Source organism: Nothobranchius furzeri, chromosome 12 (assembly GCF_043380555.1).
Source record: "Nothobranchius furzeri strain GRZ-AD chromosome 12, NfurGRZ-RIMD1, whole genome shotgun sequence".
Taxonomy (NCBI): domain Eukaryota; kingdom Metazoa; phylum Chordata; class Actinopteri; order Cyprinodontiformes; family Nothobranchiidae; genus Nothobranchius; species Nothobranchius furzeri.
The window spans coordinates 56,698,458-56,712,711 of NC_091752.1; the positions used below are offsets into that span (position 1 = coordinate 56,698,458).

The 14,254-nt window shown below is 43.0% G+C and overlaps 1 protein-coding gene across 3 annotated transcripts in view; it reads right to left on the reverse strand.

Moving 5' to 3' along the window:
* The window catches only part of LOC107376516 (cytohesin-3), an 88,524-nt gene that overhangs the window by 17,803 nt on the left and 56,467 nt on the right, over positions 1 to 14,254 (reverse strand). For 2 of the 3 annotated variants that reach the window (XM_015945642.3, XM_015945641.3), the window contains 4 exons: positions 9,523 to 9,605; positions 8,759 to 8,823; positions 858 to 924; positions 611 to 729 (listed from right to left, as the gene is read on the reverse strand). In XM_015945642.3, coding sequence (XP_015801128.1) covers positions 611 to 729; positions 858 to 924; positions 8,759 to 8,823; positions 9,523 to 9,605 — 334 coding nt within the window. Of the gene's footprint in view, positions 1 to 610; positions 730 to 857; positions 926 to 8,758; positions 8,824 to 9,522; positions 9,606 to 14,254 lie in introns of all 3 variants that reach the window. The other variant, XM_070542740.1, reaches the window with a different exon arrangement.

Below are 14,254 nucleotides of genomic sequence, written 5' to 3' on the forward strand. Positions count from 1 at the left end.
AACAAAGCTGGAGCCTGAGGACAGTGTATCCAAAATAGTACAAGTACAACACCTGAAGTGTACTTGAAAATTTGAAATAAATAAAAATTAATAAATCAATTAAAAATACATTCCTTAGTGATTCAGAGCTTACAGATCACATGGCTAGATCAGTTTCATGCAGCACTTAAAATATATTCGACTCATTTTACTTTACATCTTTTAGCTTCACCAGCAAATCAATATCAGAAGTCACATCCTGAGTGGCGGCCAACTTCAGGATGTGATTCAAGTTCTTGTGTGAGCCTTGAGCGCAGCTTTGTTTTATTTATACTCATTACAGAGAAAACTTGCTCACAAAGATAAGTTTATTTTCACTCTACATTGTAAAGTATGAAAATAAAGTTTACACAACCATCTCGCGGGGCGGATTTAACCCGCTTGCGGGCCGGATCTGGCCCGCGGGCCGCAAATTTGACACCCCTGTTCTAGAGGCACCAACTCCTGTCGGGTGGTGCACCGCTTCATAAATCCAGACGAATTACTTCCTGTAGCTCAACTCTGGGCTCAGGCAATGCCGATCTGAGAGAGAGAGAGCAGACAGAAAACAGAGGGCGGTCTGGGAGCTCACCGTTCGCCTAAGTAGTCCCCAATGACGGTTTTGTTGAGCCCTTCGCCTTTGTAGAGAAACTGTGCAATGTCTTCTGGTGTGTTCTGAAGAAGATCATTCTCCAAGAGGAACTGGATTCCCTGTTGAGACATCCCTCTTCCATTAGCTCTTTGTTAGAGATATTTGGAGCCATTTTGGAGTTTAATTGAAAAAGCAATATGAACATCGGTAGTTTTATTTATTCAGACACTTCAGCATCTGGCCTGACCTTTTTTGGGTCCATATTGAACTTCTTCCTTCCCATGGCGATCTGTTTGTTTCTTTGTGAAGTTTTGCTGTAAGTACAATGAAAACACCAAATTAGAAGCATCTGTCACACGTCAGCTGGGCGTGGTGTAGGCTCCAGGCTGCTGTGCTTGCTTTGTAGGTCAATTTGTGAAGCATTTCTAACACTGTTTATTTTACCACTTCATCAAATAAAGACCAGGTTTGCAGAAGGTTGGTGCTGAAAACTGAAAACACATTAAAGGTGATTCTGCAACAAAGTATGTATGCATACTGCAGAAGCACATCTTTATCCTTCAGCTGAACCCTTCCAGGTGTCATCTAAAGGAATATTATTTCCTGTTTTAATACTCTGCACACTCTGAATGCACCCCCCACAGGGAAATCTCCACCTTTTTGTCTCAGCCAACTCCCCTGTAACTAAAAAACCGGAGTACCCATTGCCAGCTGCACACCTGAGACATCACTCCACCTCAGCAGCCAATCACACAAAGCCTGTGAATGCAAACTGTTTGGTTAACAATCAGTTGGAGCCTGTTCCACTTCACTCTTCAAACGATCAATGATTAACACAAAATGACAGGTGTGAGGCCCACAGCTTAAGTGGCTTAATGTGTAAAAAAACTAACAAGGAGGAAATAATGGGTCCAACTGTTTATTTAGAAAAATATGAAACTATATATTGCTCTCTATGCATCATACAATGTACTTATCTTCTTTAAAACTCATGCTTGAGCTTTTTGCCTCACTTAAAGGGATATTCCACCCAAAGCAAATTTTACTCCGTTGCCATTTTCTCCAGAGTTAGATATGTGAGCAAAACTATTTTGTGACCAGCCCTGTCATTCTCCTAGTCCAGCAGTATTCTATTAGCTTTAGCTTATTATAAACAATGTAAGTGAATGGTAACAACTAGCATTTCATACGAAAGTCAAGAAAATTAATAAAAAATAATCCTAATTTCCTAATAAAATAATAACAAACCCAGAGAAATTACAGAAGCCGATTTTGACTTGGTACCACGTAAAGCGCTGCTGCAAGGCACAAGGACACAACAGAGCGGCCGTAAAGCTCACCATCTCCTGTCATCAGGGTGAAATGTAAATGTCCTAAGCTAAACTCGGAAGTGACAATATCTGCCAGATGTCACGCTGCTGCGTCTTGATCTTGTGCCTTGCAGCGACAGCTTACAACTGTGCTAGTTGTTACCATTGCCTTACATTGTTTATGCTAAGCTAAAGCTAATATAAATCTGGTTACAAAATGCTATTACCCACTTATCTAACTCTGGAGAAAATGGCAAAAGAACAAATTTTACTTTGGGATGGAATATCCCATTACATGTTTCAGAACAGAAAACAACTTTCAATATCAGACAAAAAAAAAGACTAAATTCTAAACTAAATTTGCAAATCGTGACTTCATCTTTGAAGAGAACAAAGCCTTTAAATCAACCCGGGTTTATGTGGAAAACTATTTGGCCCATAAACCTAATAGCTGATGGTAATTGTCTTGGTGGAAGTAAATGCAATAATGTGTTTGTGATAACTGGTAATGAGTCCCAGCATGAACAGCCTGTTCAAGGTCAAAGGTCAGACCATCAAGGTTCCATCAGCAAGTGGTCTAGGTCCTGAAGCAGCAAAGCAGCCCCAGACCATAACATTACCACCACCATGTCTGACAGTTGGTATAAGGTTATTTATCTGAAATCCAGTGTTAGTCTTACACCTGATGCAACAACACACACTTTCCATAAACTTCTCTGTTTTCCTTGTTGGTCAACAGAATATTGTCTCAAAGTCTCAGGGATCGTCAAGATGATTTTTTTTTAATGTGAGGTTTTTTTAGGTTTTCTCTTCAATGGAAACTATTTTGCCCCATCTATTTCTTTTTGTTTAATCTCCTTCTTGAGTTCCTTTTAGGAATGTCCAATATTATCAGTCTACCACTGATAGCGGTTGATATCAGCATTGAAATTCAATATTGGAACAATTCGGTATCAGTTTTTGGCCTTTTAATGACACATCATTAACATGCCATACACATATAACACATCAGACTCTTCAACAACTTCTCCTCGCTCTCAAAATGTCTAAATATGACAGATCTGAGGTAAAGCTTTTTAGATGAATTTGTTAATATGACATATCTTGTGAAGCAGAAATTAGCCCTGTGTAGTGAATGCATGCTAGCCTCACAACTAGTAAATAAAACAAAAACAAGAATCTTTACACAATGCTTGTTTTTCTTATCTGAAAATCTTTCTAAATGTCTTATCATTGTAACTGCAATATACAGAAAAAAACACATTACTAATATACACATCTTAGTGTCGTGCTATAGAGGAATGAGAATCTGCTGTTTCAATTTAATGTTTAAAATGTAAGCATGCATGATTGGAGATATGTGATGTTAGTAACCTAAAATGTGTTAGTTTCTTTTTTTTATGAGTGAGGAAACAGCACACATCGATATCGGTTTATATCGCTATCGAAAATTAAGAGTCAGACAATATCAGTATATCTGATATAAGTAAAAAAAAAAAAGCCAATTTCGAGCATCTCTAGTTTCTTTAGAATGGTGCACGATGTCCTGCTTTTTGAGACATTTTTACCTATTTCATGTTGTCAGACAGGTTCAATTGAAGTGATTTATTTAACTCACGGGTGTAACATTTCAAAAGTGGTTACTTTTAATAGAATAGAATAGAATAGAATAGAATAGAACTTTATTGTCCACCATGGTGGAAAATTCCCTTTAGGTCTAAAGAACGAAAAAAAAAATTTAATAAAAATTTCAAATAGTGACTAGAGAATAAAGATATTTAATAAAATGTAATACTCCATAAAAATATGGATTATCAATATTATTGAACCTTTATTATTCGATTGATGATGACACCAGGTAATTTGGGTATTCCAGGGAATCACCACTTTAAAATAATTTGACACGAAGACAAAAATATAGTTTATGAAAATCAATTTATTACTATATTTCTACTACTATGATGATGCAGAACAAATGATTATAAATGATGAGGAGGAGGAACATGAAGGGTCCGGTGCAGTGTGGATCGGGTGGCAGATCGAGGCGGGAGCCTTGGTGGTCCGATCCCCAAACAAGGAAACTGGTTTTTGGGGCATGGAACGTCACCTCTCTGGCGGGAAAGGAGCAGGAGCTTGTGGCAGAGGTTGAGTGGTACTGGCTAGATATAGTTGGACTCACCTCGACACATAGCATTGGCTCTGGAACTGAAGTCCTTGAGAGGGGGTGGACACTCTCCTTTGCTGGAGTTGCTCCGGGAGAGAGGCGGAGGGCTGGGGTTGGCTTTTTGTTAGCCCCAAGACTCTCTGCCTGTGTGTTGGGGTTTACCCCGGGGAACGAGAGGGTAGCTTCCCTGAGCCTTCGGGTCGGGGAATGGGTCCTGACTGTTGTTTGGGCTTATGGGCCAAATATCAGTTCAGAGTACCCACCCTTTTTGGAGTCCCTGGGACGAGTGCTAGATATTGCTCCATCAGGGGACTCCATTGTCCTGCTGGGGGACTTCAATGCTCACGTGGGCAATGACAGCTTGACCTGGAGGGGTGTGACTGGGAGGAACGGCCCGCCTGATCTGAACTCGAGTGGTGTTTCGTTATTGGACTTCTGTGCAAGCCGCAGTTTGGCCATAACGAACACCATGTTCGAACATAAGGATGCCCATCGGTACACTTGGTACCAGGGCAGCCTAGGTCGCAGGTCGATGATAGACTTTGTAGTCGTATCATCTGACCTGCGGCTGTATATTTTGGACACCCGTAGCTGTCAACTGATCACCACCTGGTGGTGAGTTGGATCAGATGGCAGGGGAAGATGCCGCGTAGACCTGGCAGACCCAAACGCATAGTGAGGGTCTGCTGGGAACGCCTGGCAGAAGAACCTGTCAAGACGGTCTTCAACTCCCACCTCCGGCAGAGCTTTGACCGCGTCCCGAGAGCAGTGGGGGACATTGACTCCGAGTGGACCTTGTTCCACTCTGCAATTGTTGAGGCGGCTGTTGCTAGCTGTGGCCGCAAGGTGGCCAGTGCCAGTCGTGGTGGCAACCCCCGTACCTGCTGGTGGGCACCAGAGGTTCGGGGAGCCGTCAGGCTGAAGAAGGAGGCCTACAGGGCGTGGCTGGTCTGTTGGTCTCCGGAGGCAGCAGACAGGTACCAGATAGCCAAGCGGGGTGCAGCAGTGGCAGTTGCCAAGGCAAAATCTCGGGCGTGGGAGGAGTTTGGTGAGGCCATGGAGAAAGACTATCGAATGGCTCCAAAGAGGTTCTGGCAAACTGTCCAGCGCCTCAGGAGAGGAAGGCAGCAACTCGCTCACACTGTTTACAGTGAGGATGGGGAGCTGCTGACGTCAACTGGGGCTATAGTCGGACGGTAGAAGGAATACTTTGAGGAGCTCCTCGATCCCAACTACTCGCATTCCGAGGAGGAACCAGAGCCGGGAGACCTGGGGATGGACTGTCCAATCTCGGGGGCAGAAGTTGCTGAGGTAGTCAAACAACTACACAGCGGCAGAGCCCCGGGGGCAGAAGAAATTCTTCCTGGGTATCTCAAGGCTATGGATGCTGTACGGCTGTTGTGGTTAACACGTCTCTGCAACATTACGTGGTCATTGGGGGCAGTTCCTGTGGAGTGACAGACCAGGGTGGTGGTCCCCATCTTTAAGAAGGGTGACCTGAGGGTGTGTTCCAACTATAGGGGAATCACACTCCTCAGCCTCCCTGGAAAGGTCTACTCCAAGGTACTGGAGAGGAGGGTCCGATCGATAGTTGAATCTCATATTGAGGAGGAGCAATGTGGTTTTGTCCTAGCCGTGGAACTGTGGACCAGCTCTATACCCTTGCAAGGAGGGGGCATGGGAGGGGGCATGGGAGTTTGCCCAACTAATCCACATGTGTTTTGTGGATTTGGAGAAGGCTTATGACCGTGTCCCCAGGGGCACCCTGTGGGGGACGCTCCAGGAGTATGGGGTGGGTGGCTTTCTGTTAAGGGCCATTCAGTCCCTTTACCAGGGGAGGGTGAGTCTGGTCCACATAGCCGGTAGTAAGTCGGACCTGTTCCCGGTGAGGGTTGGACTCCGCCAGGGCTGCCCTTTGTCACCGGTTCTGTTCATTACCTTTATGGACAGAATTTCTAGGCACAGCCGTGGTGTGGAGTGTGTTGAGTTTGGTGGCAGGAGAATCTCGTCTCTGCTTTTTACAGACGATGTGGTCCTCCTAGCTTCATCCAGTTCTGACCTTCAGCTCTTGCTGGGTAGGTCCGCGACCGAGTGTGAAGCGGCTGGGATGAGGATCAGCACCTCCAAATCTGAGACCATGGTTCTCGGCCGGAAAAGGGTGGCTTGCCAACTCCGGGTCGGGGGAGAGGTCCTACCTCAAGTGGAGGAGTTTAAGTATCTCGGGGTCTTGTTCACGAGTGAGGGTAGGAGGGATCGGGAGATCGACAGGCGGATTGGTTCAGCATCTGCAGTGACGGTCTGGAGCTCCCTAGTTGGGATGCTGCCCCCGCGACCCGGACCCGGATAAGCGGAGGAAGACGACGACGAGTTATGGTGATATCAACTGAGACACTGAATGAGCAATGATGGAATATGAGCTTAGATATTGTGTTAAAAACCTAATTAAGTGTCTTAGAAAATTGTGATGTCTGGCTTGTAAAGTTAAGCTGGGCGGACACTGTGCAACTTTTTCACTCGTAGCACTCAGCTTCAGCTCAAACTGTACGACTTCCTCGCAGGGCAGATCTCACGAGTCATGTGCTCACACTGTATGACCCAGTTCTTGGATGCGACCTGGCTGCTCACACTGTACGTCTGGTAGCAACACATCGGACCTAAAAATATGCTAAAAATAGCAGTTTTTACACAACACATCAGACTTTTTTGTCTTATTTTGCCTGTTGTCCTTCGGGAGTGCTGCAGGAGGACACACAGGGATTTATGGGGGTTGGATGAGGAAAACAAAATAAAGAAAGTAAATCTGTGTTTTGTGATCACTTTAATTTGACATGAACACGACAAAAAAAAACGTTTAGAAATAAAAACGAAAAACGTGTGTTATTAGGGAAATAGCGGGTGAGCGGTGTTGATGCATGATTGCGCATGCGCCATGAGCGGTTTTGGTACTTTTTGGGTCGCAGCCGCTCGCTGCGCCGCTTCAACCCTCACGAGGAACGAGCAAAATATCAAACACTCCAGAAGTCTGTGCGAGCTCACGATTGCTGATCAGTAGCTGGTCACGTGGTGTTAATTGCCTCTCGTAACCCCCTGTATACTACACGACGCTCAGCGCAAAACTCGCCCCGATCTTGTGGATTCTTGCACGAGTGGAAAATCGGCTCAAAAAAGTGAAGTTGCACAGTGTACGCTCGGCTTAAGTCTGGCTGAATGTTTACTTAGGTTTAACAAATTATCAAATTAGTAAAACCATCCAACACCAGGTGTGGAGTACGATATTCGTGTGATGAGGCTTCTCTGCGATCCTACTGGCCACAAAGTCTTCTCGGCAAGCGAGCAGTATTTCTGGATTTTAAAGGCCGTATTCTTCTGAATCAGCATCAGCTTGTCAGAGATAATCTCCGGGTCTGCTGGTGAGATGTTTCACGTCTCAAGAGTTGCTCCTCTGATGGAGTTTTGCAGTTTTGCAAAGAAAATCTGAACTTGTAAAGGATGGTTCATATGCTACTGACCCAGTCTGGCCTAACTATATTTTACCATAAGTGTTACCCCTTTTAATTAATTGTTGTTTATATATTTAGACAAATCAGATACTAACAAGTGTAAAATGGGCATTAACCAAGAGTCCTCAGACATTACTCATTCCTCATACACTTAGAGCAGGCCTATTTCACTTAATATGAAATAATTATGTTAAACAGTCATTTATCAATATGGTAATATTAATATGTAAATATACTGATAATAAATCATTATTAAATTCAACAAGTATACCCATTTGGTGTATTTAAGATCTAAAACAAAGCATTATTTTCAGAGTAAACAGTTATGTTGATTCATTCATTAATTTGAAGCAGTCAAGGCATTATTAAATCACTTTAGACAACACATTCATTGTTTAATGTAATTGTTATTAACCTGTAAAATAAAGAAATAATTTTATGAGCAAGAATAAGATATTTTTATTAAAAGGGAGTTGGATAAAAGTCTTGTCTCTTGTAAAGATGCCTTGTGAGGCAACCTTGGACAAATAAATCAGGAGATATTTCATTATCACCTCCTCCTTGTGTCAGACCAACACAACCTGTGTCCTGGGCAGAAAGTTAACCTTTGGCACGTTGACGAAGCAGGCTGTGGACAAACACATGGCCTTGTCTACGTTACATGGGCCTGATAGTGATCAGGTCTGGTTGTGGCCGATGGAGCCAAATTCAGCTTTCCACAAAATTTGGTCCATCACAGTTATTTCATCATTTAAGGGAAGGGGGCCAGATTACTTTTTAAGATAGGTTAGTTAAGATAACATTTTCTTGAAATCCTGCAAAATTAAGTTTTATTTTATTTATTTGAGTTATTTTTGTCTGATAGTGATAAATCGTTTTCTTGCCATTTCTTTGGGTAAACAAAAACAATCTCCAGCAACTTGATAAATAGCAAATGTAAAGGTTTAGATCATTCAACCTCTGTTACATCAGGCTAAACTAAATATTTTCCAGTGCTCCATGAGTTGTTAAAGCAAACAACAAATGTAAATATGACAGGTTCTGGGAAATCTGACATTCCACTGAAAACTATAATAAACTATGGATATATTCTGAATAATTCTGATCACTGTTTTGAGCTGTAGGATGAATAAAAATATTATTAAATATATATATAAATATTGTGAACACTTACCTTTCCCCCACAGAGGTTAGCTGTTCGATCTCATTCATAACTTCTGAAATTTCAAACTTCAGACGCTGCAAAAATAAAAGATTTAACCACTTATTTAGTTAATATTCTGAAGCTCTGAAGTAGCAAGTTACAAACACCCAGATAGACAGTTTTCTGACAGTTTATGATTTAGTCATTTTTTATGTTACAAGTTTAATTGTTGGGGCAGCAGTAGCTCAACAGGTTGAGCGGGTTGTCCAGTAATTGGAAGGTTGCAGGTTCGATCCCGGCTCCGGACAGAGAATTCTGCTGTTGTGTCCTTGGGCAAGACACTTGACCCACCTTGCCTGCTGGTGGTGGTCGGAGGGACCGGTGGCACCCGTGCTCTGCAGCCTTGCCTCTGTCAGTGTGCCCCAGGGCAGCTGTGGCTACATCGTAGCTCATCACCATCAGTGTGTGAATGTGTGTGTGAATGGATGAATGAAACACTGTAGTGTAAAGTGCTTTGGAGTCCTTACTCTGAGAAGTGCTATACAAGTGTGGGTCATTTATCATTTAATTTCAGCTGCTGCAGACAAGAAAATATTGCCATCAGTTTTTTTATAGCTTTTGTACGGAGATGTAGAGCAGCTGTGTGCAAAAATCACATGAAACAAAATAACTGCAAAGAAAAATAATTCTGCATAATTGAATAATTCATGCTACTAGATTTAATCCTCCAAACAGTCTTTTATGACTAAAGAATTTCTTTACATCCCTCCAACAAAAATTATGTTGTTACTCACTTCAATATCATCGAGGAGCTCTTTTTTCCTGCGTCGGATGTTCGACAGCTCAACTCTCTCCTCCAAAGACAGGTCCTCGGGCACTGGAAAGCACAGAGAAAGGAGAAATGAAACAGTGGATGTGAGTGAGAGGAAGGGACAGGGCAGTAAGGATGGATTAAATTAAATCATCCACCAAGCAGCCAACAGAATTATCAGGATTAAGCTCGATGGTGTGTACCTGTTCAATGGCCTCATGCAGAAAGACTTTACGTTTGACCTAAATTAATGTGCTAATAGACAGAAGTGCCATTTCATTTTGAGAGTGTGAATTAAACAAAAACAGCAAAGAGTGTCACAATGTGGTGTGGGTGGAGGTGGACCCATGTGTGGTGGAGCAGGACCAGGGGGCAGAAATGCAGCTCAGGTAGCATAAAACGGATTTAACGAATGATGGTAGGTGGGATGATACAAGAGGAACAACGTAACGGGGTGGAAACCAACAATGACCCGCCAAAGGACAAGAGCAAACAAGGAGTATAAATACACAAGGAACAATCAGGAACACATGGGCAGGATAACAAGGGGCAGGTGAGTCCAATAATCATCCAATCAGGGGCAGATGAGACCAAGGCCCTGTCCACACGTAGCCGGGGATCTGCCAAAACGTAGATATTTTTCTACGTTTTGGCCTGTCATCCACACGAAAACGGAGTTTTTTCACACGAAAACGGATCTTTTTAAAAACTCCGGCCAAAGTGAAGATCTGCGTTTTCTCCGTTTTGGGTGTCTGCGCATGGACAGACAAAACCGGAGTTTTAAGGTCCACAACGTCACTTTCGGCGACAAAAAAATGCTGACATCACGTGTGCGACCTGTGTTTACACTAGCTGACAGCATGGAAGCCTTCAGAGCTGCGCTCGCTTTATCAATTGTCCAAGCGCTTTCTGCTTGTTTGTTTTTGCAAGCGGAATTACTGCTCCTTGCGGAAGACCACAGACGAAGGACGAGGTTAAGAACGGGGAAGTACTGCCGCCTACAGGTCTGGCATGTCCTTAACAACGTATTTATCCGGGTACGTGTGGACAGAGTTTTTTTTTTAAACGAGGTGGTGTGGATGCAAGTTTTTGGAGGGGCGGATATTAGTTGTTTAAGAAACCCGGTTTCGTGTGGACTAGGCCCAAGAGTCAGAGGGGTAGGAGCAGATCCTGACAAAGAGGTTCTGGAGCAGCAGGTTGTTTGCAGCTTTTATTCCTCTGCATATGTTATTTAACCCAGCATGTGGTTTCACACTGAGGGGAAACACGTCAGCCTTTGAGCTTACAAACTGTACTTTATTCAACCATGACCCTCTGAAGCATAATGATCACATTAATGCTGCTTCAATAAGAGGTAAAAATGGTTTTAGATTGTGAAAAATAAAAGTTTTTTTTTACCTCTGATTTGTAAAAGGTGAACTGAGTTCACATTAGCTTAGAGTATATTGACAAGAAAACTAAACCTCTTGTTTTCCAGAGAGCCTGGGGTCTAGTTTATAAATCCTATTTCCACACAAAACAGGGTCTGAAAATAGCGTAAGTCATGTGTGCCACTTTAAGCAAACCCTTACCCCTGTGTAAGCACATTTTGGACACACGGAAACTGGCAGTGCAACAGGTGGGATGGTAAAAGGATGAATTTAAGCCACCTTTACAGGCTTAAGTGACTCTCGCTGGCACACACACACACAGCCATCAGCCCCCACAGAAACCCCGTCTCGGAACGGATAATAAAAATGATAACCTTAATGAGATAAACTGTATTGTTTTAAAGATATCACACAATGTTCGTATGTACGGCTTCATAGTACTTATTAGTGAATTAACTGTGTGATGCACAACAGCGCAATAAACTATAAACTAAATCTCTGCACCACAGTGAACCGTGCACCTGTCCGGTTTACTTAAACTGCATCGTTCCAGTGGAAATTAGCCAACAGGCATGCTGATATTTGTTTGACATGATGAAAAATATATGTAATTTTACAGGCTAAAAGCTCCTTTGGATTTACTAAAATGTTTTCGTTAAACGTTGAGCTTGGATCTGGAACATCTCAGCAATCCCTGAACAGCATAATGCAGCTGTTTAGAATGGTATCAACTATTGCCATCTTCCTCTTGGCCTCAATCTGACCACTTTTTCATGTCCACCATGATCGCAAGATGCATATTACGCCTTGGCAGCTGGTTGTGTCGTGACCATCGACATATATACTGGACAATTCCTGTCCATAGGCTCCAATTATAAGTTTCTGTGCCAAAATGGGAGGTGGCCACCACCGTCATTTTGACTGTGTCAAAGGTTCCGTCAAGCCCACACAATTCCATAAAAGGGAAAAGAGGTGGAGCTGAGGGTGGGGCTGTAAGGCTGGGATCAAATAACGACAGCCACTGAACTGAAGCGATGTAGCTAAAAGCTAACCCAAAGCTAACGTGGAGGTGGGAGCTAAGCTAACGGAGGTAGCTACCTAGCTACAACCGGAGCTAACTGTGCACAACACCGGAGCTTCTGAGTCAGAGATGCGACGGGCTGACCGCTGGGTAAAACCTGGTAGAACACAGAGGTCTCCCGAGAGCTCCACAAGCCGGCAGCTGTGCAGCAGACAGGAGCCGCTGCGATCAGAGATGCGCCGAACTGCCGCTGAGGGGAGGGAGACCATACCGATAGTCGGAATCCAGCTCCACCCACATGTCACATTTTTAAAAATGCAGCATTATGTTAAATGCACTGGGTTTTACCCTATTAAATTTCAATGTCATGGTTAAACAGTACATGTTCAAATCTAAGCTCAGCTAGTGCAAGAGCGGCAGTTACCTAAAATCATCGACATAAATACATAAATATAATTTTACTTACTGAAAAAAAAGAGGTGGAGACTCCTTGGACACTCTATTAGTACAATTAATACCAAAGCAAGTCATTTTGTCCAACAATTGTACAAATAATATCCAAAAAGAACGCACAAACGGCACAAATAATGGTCTAATGTGAGAGACTGAAAATCGCGCGACAGTTTTCAGGCAAGGCCGAGGCTCAGGCTGAGGCCTTTCCCCGGAGCTAGCTCTGCAGTCACGAGGGTCTGATGCTCATTAATTATTCAGAATTTTAGGCATTTAATACACTTAAATAGAAGAGAGACAAAAAAAATTCACCCCCATCAGAGTTGTCATGAATGTAAACTAGATCTATTAAACCTAAAACATGTTTTGGAACCAGACTGTAAACATCTTTATTTCTGCTGTGAAATTGGTATTTTTAACATGGGAGTCAATGAGGATTTGCTCACTTCCGACACCAGCCCCTAGTGGATGAGGGTGGAACTGCATTTTTTGTCACTTCCTGTTTTGCTTCATATCCAGACCTGAATTATGGGGTCTTTGTCGTGACCCCATGGGGAGTTACTGCCAATCCCCGATCGGCAACTATATTAAAAATGAAGGTAAACACGGCAGTAAGTTTCACTTTGTAAACAGAATCAGCTGATACTACAAACCAGAGTGATGCAGAGCTCCATGAGCTTCTCTCCATTAGAACTGGATATCAGATCACCAGAGCCTGCATGGGGACTGTGGGGGACAGACACCTTTAGGAGCAGCTTGTTAAAAAAAAACGTAATTAGCCTGGGTTCGATCAAAATAAAAAGTAAGTTATGTTTAACATAAACGGAAGTCTGCGGCAGCGCAGAAACCGCCCCATACACTCATTATACTGGCATCGCATAATGTTTTGGCAACAAATGTGCCACATTACCACCACGGTCTGACCACTTATAAACAAACAGGCTTCCTGATGCCAGCTCAGCGTTGCGGCAAATTGGCGGCATTGTTTTATAAAAGAGGCTTAAGTCACTCACAAACACAATTTCACAAAACTCAACATTTTCGGTCTCTGTTGACATGGTTACCGGTGAAATGCCACCGATCAACCGGCTTATTTATGCAGAGAAATTTTTTTCTTTAAAAAGTTATTAATAAAGTCCTTTGCATTGACCATTTATGGCAGGATGTGAGCTAAAAACAACTGAGCGCATTAAGTGTGATTTATCAAGCAAGAACTGCATGCAGCTGTGGATAAGCACGCTTTATAGATTGGAAAATGACTTTACGCAGGTACATTTTTGCCGGGCTTATGTGGAGTTTAAGTCAGGATTCAACGCAAAGTTTTATAAACGAGGCTCCTGCACTGTAAATGATGTAAATGACGTTTGAAATCTATGTCAGGTCTAAGAATGACCAAAGTATGGCTTCAGAAAATATTCAAATTTAAAATTATCAGAGGAGGAAAAGGGGAAGAAACGTGAAAAAACAATGAAAAAGCCATGTTATTATGACTCTAAATTATAGCTAAAAAAGCCACAACTAGGGCTGTAGTGACGCCTCAATGGCGTCGACGGCTCGATTCTAAAAATTTGTCGACGTCAGATCCGGTAGTCGACGCACCGCGCCCACTTGTTGCATCCACAGGAGTTTGTAAATAGAAGAGGAATCTGCATGTTTTTCCTCTAGTTCGCCCTCTTCTCCACCTTCACTAACATCTCCACCAAATACCGAAGACCCGGAACAATGTCCGTCCACTACTAAATTTCTTTCCTGTTTTGCCCGCCTTCGTCTCCCGGCAACGGACAACAACTTCCGAACATCACCGGGAGCGTTTCTCCCTTCATCAAGGAGCTTCTTTCAGACATTAGGAGAGCTGTTTTGGTGGTAGCAGTCTC